Here is an 11,077-nt window from a genome sequence, read left to right on the forward strand (position 1 = left end):
AGAGTTATGCTCATACACCTATATTAACACACACATATATATATATATATATATGTATACATATATTAATCTACACTACACTGTGTCGTGGCAGTGCAGTGACAATTACATTTGATCTAAATGATTAAACTAGAAAACCCCTTTGTCTGCAGTACTGCTCAAATCCAACAGGTGGCAGTAGGGCACCGGATAATGTCAAACCAGAGAAGAAGAGTCATTTCCAGGGTAAACACATGAGTTGGGTAACTGTCCCTGTGGAGGTGTCTTTCTGTCCCGACCTCCAGCCCGTCTGTCTGCGGGTAGCATGAGGTGTTTCTGATGTTAACCTCCCATTGTTAGTGAACATCCGGTCTTCATGGCGGGTCCCGCCCACGTGTCCAGGGTCCGGTTCTTGTACAAGAGGCTGCTGGTTCTGCACCGGTTCCTGCCCATAGATCTGCGGGCTCTGGGGGACCAGTACGTGAAGGACGAGTTCAGGAGACACAAATCTGCATCCCCGGAAAACGTGACGAGCTTCATGATAGAGTGGGAGGTAACACACAAACCACACCTGTCCTTTTCACTCTAGATTCGGCTCCTTCATTCTTTGGCTCAATGACTCGGATCAATGCTGCATGCTGTCCTTAACAAGGAGAACACTTCTCCTTCATTGGATTCTTATTTTATATCAATATTTCTATATTCTTACCTTTTTGTTTCTTGCAATTTTTCTTCTTTACAATGACATGTTTAATAACAGTCTGCACTATAGAAAGCTTTTGAGTCATGTGACCCAGTGACTTCAAATCAAAGCAGCATTGTATTACTGAACTGGACAAGTTTTAGTCCACCCTCTATTTATATTTGAATATTTATATTTGAATATAAATAGACAGTTAATTTGAGCCTTATTTCATTGTTTTTTTGCAATTTCCCAATAATATTTATAGGAAAATTCTGCACTTTTGTATTAAAAAATCCTGATGTTTTCTTTTCGAAAGTTGTTATGTCATGTGACCCAGTGACTCTTAATCAATGCAGCATTGTATTAGTACACTTTTCAAGCAAGGCAAACCTCTTTAAGTGTTTTTATACATATAAAATAAATATCTATACAAATTCTATAGTTTTATTTCTTGAAATGTCTTGTATTTATTCAAAAGCTTATTAGGGCCACACTTAGAAAAAAAACCCAGAGATTTCGAGAATAAAGTCATAATATTACGAGAATAAAGTCATAGTTACGAGAATAAAGTCATAGTTACGAGAATAAAGTCATAGTTACGAGAATAAAGTCATAGTTACGAGAATAAAGTCATAGTTACGAGAATAAAGTCATAGTTACGAGAATAAAGTCATAGTTACGAGAATAAAGTCGTAGTTTCATAAGTGATTTGAGAAGGAGACAACAGCAGCGTCCTGCAATACAATGAGGAATGTGGAGCATCTTGTGAAGCAGCACTTTAGTTTAGGTTTCTCAAATAACGAAATACTTAATCTTTTGGCACATCAGCATCAGATTATCATAAGTATTATAACTTTGAAAAGGTTGTGCCAGAAACGATGTTATTTTGAAGAAAGAACCAAACGGACTTGGAGGAGAGTGTCTCCTTTCTGCCGGAGGAAATGGCTGCTTCTGACCGACTACGAGGCTATCGTTGGTTACATCTACGAGCTGTTCAAAGGGGATTTGTTGTTTCACAAGAAACGATGAGACTTGTAGTCAAGGCTTTGGATCCAGAAGGAGTCGAACGATAGCCGTGTAGTGGAATCGGAATGAGCTCCCCATTGGCATCAGGACAGCAGAAAGCTTACACACCTTCCAGACTGAAAACTCATCTCTTTCGACTCCACTTCCAGCGATAGAACTATTAACAAAGCACTTATATCCTCCTGGGACCCAGCCCATTGAAAATGTCCACTGTAGTGGACATTTTGTTAACATGCATCTCCTTTTACTCTTTTGAGCTACTCTATCAATCCCTGGTATACAGAGGACATCCTGGTCTTTCCAGTGATATGTCATTGGTTAAAATTTGCATGCTGGGAAGTTCCTCTTTCTTTTCATCCAAAATGGCTGGCACACGAAAAACAAAATGGTATAGAAGCAGGAGGAGAAGTCAAATATTGTTGAATAATTGTAATTTTTACCATGAAAATCAAATATATTCTTGTTTATTAACATGTGAGGAACTATATCATTAGTTCTGAAAGCAATTAAATAATTCAAGTTTTCAAATAACAGCTCTTTTATAAATGTCCATCCTAGTGGACGTCAGGACCGTCTTCATGGACTTTATGACTCAATATTGTTGCAGGAGACGGAACTGAAGCAGACATTTTCTGCACCAGATATCAGGGAGATTAAGATGATGAGAGAGATGATGAGAGAGATGAGGCTTTCACACCTGGGATAGAAGAGGGTCAAGAAGAAGGGGGGGAAGATGCAGGAGGCTCCATGAGCGCACAGATAGATACATAGAGACAGATAGGGACGAGCTGGAAAGACATGGCCCCCTGTGGACCAAGAGTAGCACGTATGTCTTATTGTTGTTTTTATTTGAAGTGGAGCCATGACACATGAGTTGCCTCAGGAATGCAAGCTTTGTTTCTATGAGCAGGTCAGATGGAGACCACATCCATACAACTAGTCAAGATGACCCTACAGCCCGTGCCGACTGGAGTCAATGAGGTACTTTCCCACTACATCGACTACACAGGGTGTCCGCGGGGTCTTAAAAAGTATTAAAAGTTGATAAATCAATATAGCGAAAATTAAGGCTATTAAAAAGTATTAAACGGCATTTTCCAAGGTATTAAGAAGGTCCACAGCAACGACAACATGAAACACCCTTTAATTGACTGAAACAACATGTCGGGAAACCCCCTCAAGGTGGCCCCATGCATAGCGTGCCATAAAATGCTGCTTCTTATTTTAAGTTTCGTTGCCTTGCTCCGCTCTGGGGGGGGGGGGGGGGTCTACAGCAGGAGAACACGCCGTCCACCGCGGAGAATAAACAGAAGGGCAACCATGACAACCATGCTCCGGGGTCTTCTTCGCTGCTTTTGGTGTATTTTGTGGCGGCAGCAGCGCCACTTACAGGCCTGGCATATGTACTACAGCGTTTCCAGCATTTCCAGCGGTCTAGTGTGAACGGACGCGTTAATGAATCGAATGCGTGTGAACGGAAGACTTTTTTGCGTTTGCGTTTTACTGTATGCGTCCTCGTGGGGCCGGGGTCTAAGCCAAACTATATCCGGTCACAGAGATCTGCTATTTTAAAGTAAGGTCAACACATATCGACCCTAAATATAGTCTATACTAAGAACGAGAAAAGTCTTAACATATATGGTTTTTTGTAAACATATGACAAATGTGTGAGGGTGATGACGTCAGAGCATCGTCCTACGTGCCGGGCTGAGCCCCGACAGCCCCAGCCCAATTGAACCCCTGGGTATTTGTGAGGGAGCTCCTATATGGCATTGCCCCGCTGAAGCTCACCAACGTTTCATATATTTCAAAGTTTTGTCTATTGTTTTGTTTATTGGTCAAATCCTGGTTTCTAATGGTTTCTGAGGAGTTTGACTGGAATGAAAGAGCACAGAGTACAGAAGCAACAAAGCAGCATCCTGCATTAACCCTGACCTTCACAGAGAGGTTGAAGTTCATGGAGAGGAGGCTTCAGTAGTCTGTCTGCACTCTGTTTAGTTGTGCTATCTTACAATCAATATAGTCAATGTGAGGTAAAGTGTCGCCAATGTAACCGGTTAGAACTCGAAGTTGCGATGAGGTCTTAAAATGTCTGGAAAGGGTCTTAAAAAAGGTCTTAAAAGGTATTACATTTGACTTCAGGATTCTTGCATATACCCTGCTACAAAGTCTTTGAAGATCTGGAAAGATTCACCAAAACACAAGCTAGTTTTGTATTGACCAAATAAACAGCAGTGTTCAGATCAATTACTTATTCATGTTTTAAATAAAGGTGAATGTATTATTGTATTAATATCACTCTATAATCATAATACGTTACATAGTCCATCTGTTAATTTTGGCTGTCTTTTCAAACTAATATGGTCCCGACGTCCTCTACAGTGGACATACTGTAACATTTAAAAAATAAAATAAAAAAAGTCTAAATTGCAAGATGTTGTTTTAACCCTAAATAGGTCCCAGGAGGATATACTAATAAAGGACTGGCTTATCTAAAGCCAGTTGAGTAGCACTTGAAATGTTTGGCTCTATGAAACCTGATGTACTTTATGATTCTGTTTTCTTCAAGGTTTGCACTTATTGTAAGTCGCTTTGGATAAAAGCCTCAGCTAAATGTAATGTAATGTAGTCGGCAAGAACGAGCCATTTCCTCCTGCAGAAAGGAGACAATCTCCTCCAAGTCCGCTTCTCAAGTCACTTATGAAACTACGACTTTAATCTCGTAATTATTACTTTATTCTCGAAATCTCTGTTTTTTTCTTCTAAGTGTGGCCCTAATACTCCGTCGTAGTAATAAGAGCTTAAAATATAACTTTAAAAAGCGATTAGTTGTTTGACATAAGAATAATCCCCAACTATTTGAATAACCGATTGTTCGCTGACTTCCTGCTATTCTCATATTAACACAGTAACTCATTAAAAGGGACATTTTACTAACACACGAGACATTTAAAGACATAGCCTTGGACTCTGGACACCGGGATGAATTAATACTGAGAATAATAATCAGTAAGGGGTTTATTGGGCTTTGCATAGCCAGTGTAATGTCAGTCCATCACCACACGGTGGCAGCTTCAGTACGCTGTTTACTCTCTGTGTCATCTTTTAAACTTCTGATCTGTTAGTTTATATTCTGGATGATCCTCAGACTGTCAGGGAAGCTCTGTGGGAACGTGAACGTCTCTGCAGTGTTACAGAATATTTACCCAACCCACCCTCCTATTAAATATATCATCAATGCAGCATTGTGAAAGCAAAACACACCTTTTTTTAAATTAGGTTTTAGTCCAGCTTCTTTTTATATGAATATTTTAATGGGAATTATTTAGTTTTTTATTTAAAAGTCATGTTTTGTATCACTAGCTGCCTTGTCATGTGATCCTTTGACCCCAAATCAATGCAGCATGTATAACTGTACCGGCACACCTCTTATCATTCAACATGTAACATCTAAGGCAGTGTAATGGTCAGATGGGGGAAGAGGCAGAGCAGATAATAACACAGATCAGGTGAAGACAGGTTTAAGATAATTGGATGTCATTTTATAATAAATGAAGCTCGGGTTCTTCCTTTGTGTCCGGCAGTAGGGGCTTGGACTGTGAGCTGTAGGGTCGCCGGTTCAAGTCCCCGACCAGACCTAAATATGGAGTGTGGACTGCTACTTGGAGAGGTCCCAGTTCACCTCCTGCCCTGCCGTGGTGCCCTTGAGCAAGGCACCGGACACCTGCCCACTGCTCCTAGTGCTAGACTCCTGGTGCTAGGATGGGTTAACAGCAGAGAACACATGTCACTGTGTGCTCGGCATGTGAGGCCATTACAGAGGTTCATCCCTCCCAATCTATTCTATTCTATTCGATTGGATGAGAACACACACATTTGTTTTTATATTTACATTGAATTTCATGCTTTCTCATTGGACAAATAACCCTTTGATGTTTTTTCAGAGCAATTTTTACAAGTTATACTTTGAAAAAGTAATAGGAACAAAATCAGGAATGTTTTTAAAGTGTCGGGGGCATCTCTCCAGCCTCTCCAGCGCGATGACACTCGTGCCAGCAGGGAACTCTTTTTTCAGAATAGTCTGAGCGCTTGAAAGCAGCACAAATGCATCAAAAACACTCCAAATCAAGCGAGCTCTTCTTGGCTCACGCTTCATTCTTCAACCAAGTTTCATTAAAATCTGACGAGCAGTCTTTGAGACCAAGAAACACAACTTTCTTTAATCAGCACAGGAGCATCGCCTCCGCCTTGTGTTCCTTTTGTGTTTCTGCAATAACTCTGACTCCATCACACCTCAGAGGACTTACCTGGCTTCATGTGCCGATGATGAGTTTATTTGCAACTCTTCCTCCAGTTCCCAAAATAATCTTGAGGGACGGCACTCAGGGGCAGAGCCGATGGCACTAAGGGGCAGAGCCGGCGGCACTAAGGAGCAGAGCCGGTGGCACTAAGGGGCAGAGCCGATGGCACTAAGGGGCAGAGCCGGTGGCACTAAGGGGCAGAGCCGGTGGCACTAAGGGGCAGAGCCGGTGGCACTAAGGGGCAGAGCCGGTGGCACTAAGGGGCAGAGCCGGTGGCACTAAGGGGCAGAGCCGGTGGCACTAAGGGGCAGAGCCGGTGGCACTAAGGGGCAGAGCCGGTGGCACTAAGGGGCAGAGCCGGCGGCACTAAGGGGCAGAGCCGGCGGCACTAAGGGGCAGAGCCGGCGGCACTAAGGGGCAGAGCCGACGGCACTAATGGGGCAGAGCCGGCGGCACTAAGGGGCAGAGCCGGCGGCACTAAGGGGCAGAGCCGACGGCACTAAGGGGCAGAGCCGGCGGCACTAAGGGGCAGAGCCGGCGGCACTAAGGGGCAGAGCCGGCGGCACTAAGGGGCAGAGCCGGCGGCACTAAGGGGCAGATGGCATTAAGGGGCAGAGCCGACGGCATTAAGGGGCAGAGCCGACGGCACTAAGGGGCAGATGGCATTAAGGGTCAGAGCCGACGGCGCTAAGGGGCAGAGCCGGCGGCACTAAGGGGGGGATGGTAGACCACCCATCTGCTGCTAATGTATCTAATGAAGTAGATGGTGATTGCAGCTGGAACCCTGCGAGTCTCTTTGTGGTTTCAGGAGCTGTGAAGCCGCCGGGGAGAAGGCGGTGACTTTCATTACGCCTCAGCAGATCAGTATGCATTGTTTTCAAAGCCAGAGTCCATTTGCATCGTTTCCAATCAGGGGAGCGAGAGGCTTCTGTCATATTTACACTCCTCTGGCTGTATCTCAGATGGAAACTCATCAGGAGGGAGGTCATTTGACTAAAACCACTGGGAGACAATCATGTGTGCTTGGGAGTTTACAGAGGAGTGAGAGGGACGTCTCTGTCGAATGCTGTATCGTCTAACCAAAGCAAAACAACAAAGAGACAACATTGTCCGAGATAAAGTGGTGAGAAATCACCTGAGCTGGCTCCGTGTGCAAAGAGCTCTGATAGCTTTTTGTGTTAATGGACCGGGTCTGAAGCCAAGAGACACATTTCTAATTTAGATCGAGAGGACTGCAGGAGAGGAGCAATTATTATTATTATTATTATTATTATTATTATTATTATTATTATTAAGAGAAAGGTCCTTGAGGTAAGAGTTAACTGAATATGAACTTATTAGTAGGCTGAGTTAGAGTATAAATACCACTTTGTTCCAAACGAGAGTTTTTAAGGGCCAATAGGGAAGAGGCAAACGTTTGGTAGTGTTATAAAACAAGAAGAGATTTTATTGTGTGCAAATGCTTTAAAGAGTCCTCTCCTGCTGATGTTCAGGTGTATATCAGTATGTAGTGTCTCTACTTTAAAGAGTCCTCTCCTGCTGATGTTCAGGTGTATATCAGTATGTAGTGTCTCTACTTTAAAGAGTCCTCTCCTGCTGATGTTCAGGTGTATATCAGTATGTAGTGTCTCTACTTTAAAGAGTCCTCTCCTGCTGATGTGCAGGTGTATATCAGTATGTAGTGTCTCTACTTTAAAGAGTCCTCTCCTGCTGATGTTCAGGTGTATATCAGTATGTAGTGTATCTACTTTAAAGAGTCCTCTCCTGCTGATGTTCAGGTGTGTATCAGTATGTAGTGTCTCTACTTTAAAGAGTCCTCTCCTGCTGATGTTCAGGTGTATATCAGTATGTAGTGTCTCTACTTTAAAGAGTCCTCTCCTGCTGATGTTCAGGTGTATATCAGTATGTAGTGTCTCTACTTTAAAGAGTCCTCTCCTGCTGATGTTCAGGTGTATATCAGTATGTAGTGTCTCTACTTTAAAGAGTCCTCTTCTGCTGATGTTCGGGTGTATATCAGTATGTAGTGTCTCTACTTTAAAGAGTCCTCTCCTGCTGATGTTCAGGTGTATATCAGTATGTAGTGTCTCTACTTTAAAGAGTCCTCTCCTGCTGATGTTCGGGTGTATATCAGTATGTAGTGTCTCTACTTTAAAGAGTCCTCTCCTGCTGATGTTCAGGTGTATATCAGTATGTAGTGTCTCTACTTTAAAGAGTCCTCTCCTGCTGATGTGCAGGTGTATATCAGTATGTAGTGTCTCTACTTTAAAGAGTCCTCTCCTGCTGATGTTCAGGTGTATATCAGTATGTAGTGTCTCTACTTTAAAGAGTCCTCTCCTGCTGATGTTCAGGTGTATATCAGTATGTAGTGTCTCTACTTTAAAGAGTCCTCTCCTGCTGATGTTCGGGTGTATATCAGCATGTAGTGTCTCTACTTTAAAGAGTCCTCTCCTGCTGATGTTCAGGTGTATATCAGTATGTAGTGTCTCTACTTTAAAGAGTCCTCTCCTGCTGATGTTCAGGTGTATATCAGTATGTAGTGTCTCTACTTTAAAGAGTCCTCTCCTGTTGATGTTCAGGTGTATATCAGTATGTAGTGTATCTACTTTAAAGAGTCCTCTCCTGCTGATGTTCAGGTGTATATCAGTATGTAGTGTCTCTACTTTAAAGAGTCCTCTCCAGCTGATGTTCAGGTGTATATCAGTATGTAGTGTCTCTACTTTAAAGAGTCCTCTCCTGCTGATGTTCAGGTGTATATCAGTATGTAGTGTCTCTACTTTAAAGAGTCCTCTCCAGCTGATGTTCAGGTGTATATCAGTATGTAGTGTCTCTACTTTAAAGAGTCCTCTCCTGCTGATGTTCAGGTGTATATCAGTATGTAGTGTCTCTACTTTAAAGAGTCCTCTCCTGCTGATGTTCAGGTGTATATCAGTATGTAGTGTCTCTACTTTAAAGAGTCCTCTTCTGCTGATGTTCGGGTGTATATCAGTATGTAGTGACTCTACTTTAAAGAGTCCTCTCCTGCTGATGTTCAGGTGTATATCAGTATGTAGTGTCTCTACTTTAAAGAGTCCTCTCCTGCTGATGTTCAGGTGTATATCAGTATGTAGTGTCTCTACTTTAAAGAGTCCTCTCCTGCTGATGTTCAGGTGTATATCAGTATGTAGTGTCTCTTCCTCTGCTGCTGATGTTCAGGTGTATATCAGTATGTAGTGTCTCTACTTTAAAGAGTCCTCTCCTGCTGATGTTCAGGTGTATATCAGTATGTAGTGTCTCTACTTTAAAGAGTCCTCTCCTGCTGATGTTCAGGTGTATATCAGTATGTAGTGTCTCTACTTTAAAGAGTCCTCTCCTGCTGATGTTCAGGTGTGACGGCTGTCGCCTCTCCGGTTCTGTTAATCCTGTTTCGTTATCCTGTTATGTAAATGAGCTGTGTGGTTGCTTCAACGTCATTGGCTGCCAACTCCTGGGTCCGCCTCCTGAAGATTGTGATTGGAGCACGCCGGGACCGACGCGCTCCAATCCCCGAGCCATCCCAGCGCACACCTGCCGGAGATGACGCTACAAAGCCTGGGGACAGCATTCACTCTGGAGGCTCTGCTGCGATCAGACTCATTTTGCTCCGGTGTCGTTAGACTTTAGAACTTGTGTGATCCGTGTTTAGTGTTGTGTGTTAGCGTGTTGGTATATGTGTTAGAGTAGTGTGTTTTGGTTTCCCTGTGCTAGCTGCATTTCCCTGCGGCCTCTCCCATTAGCAGTGATTAGCAGTGATTAGCGGTAATTAGTAGTGTTGACGGTGTGGATTTAGGCTCACCTTTAGAGTCCTCCTTCTGTTTACCTGCGCCCTTTTGGCTCAGGCTATATGTGCCCTTTGTTGTACACCTGTTTGTTATTCCATTAAACCCTATTATAATTCATTACCAATTCCATTCTGGTGTGTGTTGCCTTCCTCATCCCCAGTGGGTTCGTAACAATCAGTATGTAGTGTCTCTACTTTAAAGAGTTCCAGATGCAAGAACATTTACCCACTTAGACCTTTCCAATAATTCCTTGAATGACAAAGTGAAGGAGCTCTACACTTAATTCTTCCTGTGTGTGTGTGTGTGTGTGTGTGTGTGTGTGTGTGTGTGTGTGTGTGTGTGTGTGTGTGTGTGTGTGTGTGTGTGTGTGTGTGTGTGTGTGTGTGTGTGTGTGTGTGTGTGTGTGTGTGTGTGTGTGTGTGTGTGTGTGTGTGTGTGTGTGGACTATCTTCTGCAGCGGATGAATCCACATATGGTGCCCATGTGCAGTGTCTCTCAGATCAGACCTGTGTCTAAATGGTGCAGCCTGTCTGTCTGAACCCCTGTGTGTTTTGCATCCTGCAGAGCTACCGGGAGACGCTGCAGACTCAGGTCCTGCAGGCGGCGGGGGGGCAGCTCAGCTCCGTGAAGTTCGGGTCCCCCCTCCAGGAGGACAAGCTGGGAAACTTCCAGAGCGACCAGATCGGACAGCTGTACGAACTCATGCTGGAGTCCACCAAGTCCTCCAGGCAGTTCGACATCCAGGAGGACGGGAAGTGAACGACTCGCAGTATTTATTTATATTCCCTCTGATGGAGAGTGGGACTCGAAGAAGTGGCTTTTAAGAATATGTGATTATATTAAAGTGCTGTGTAATAGCTCCGTGTTCCTGTTCCTTTTACTGGGGAAATAAAAACACTCCGTCACAGGTGCATTAAGGGGACACTAATTAGCTTTTTTGAATATAATTGTGTCTCTCTGTCGTTATGTGATTCAAAGGTTTAATCATCGTGCACATTTTAGAGATGGCAAAGAAAAGCCCAGGCTCCTCCAACAATGCAATATATATATGAGACGCACAACAATAAAACAAAGGAGCAGAATAGATATAAAGTGTGAGGGAATGTTGCTATTGACTAAATGGGTAAGAAGTAAAATGGTAAAATGGTGATCTTATTGTTATAAGACTGGTTGTGAAACAAAGATACATAATTTCTCAAATTGTTTCTTTAGGACCCATTTAACCAGGTGAGTGGTAATAAAGGCTAGCGATAGAGGATAGCAAGTTCGAGTCCCACTGCAGTCAGCAT

The 11,077-nt window shown here is 43.3% G+C and overlaps 1 protein-coding gene across 1 annotated transcript; it reads left to right on the forward strand.

Annotated features, from left to right (window-relative positions):
• Positions 1-205: 205 nt before the first annotated feature.
• On the forward strand, positions 206-10,647 carry sdhaf3 (succinate dehydrogenase complex assembly factor 3). The gene is made up of 2 exons (XM_034197277.1): positions 206-532; positions 10,353-10,647. Exons 1-2 carry the CDS (start codon positions 356-358, stop codon positions 10,545-10,547), a joined length of 372 nt encoding a protein of 123 aa, XP_034053168.1. The 5' UTR covers positions 206-355; the 3' UTR covers positions 10,548-10,647.
• Positions 10,648-11,077: the final 430 nt, after the last annotated feature.

The sequence above is a fragment of the Gymnodraco acuticeps genome, unplaced genomic scaffold (assembly GCF_902827175.1).
Source record: "Gymnodraco acuticeps unplaced genomic scaffold, fGymAcu1.1, whole genome shotgun sequence".
Classification (NCBI taxonomy): Eukaryota; Metazoa; Chordata; class Actinopteri; order Perciformes; family Bathydraconidae; genus Gymnodraco; species Gymnodraco acuticeps.

Coding starts and splice junctions, on each gene's coding strand:
- sdhaf3 (XM_034197277.1), top strand. CDS start 356: ATGGCGGGTCCCGCCCACGTGTCCAGGGTCCGGTTCTTGTACAAGAGG. Junction 533..10,352: donor GCTTCATGATAGAGTGGGAG/GTAACACACAAA, acceptor TGCATCCTGCAG/AGCTACCGGGAGACGCTGCA.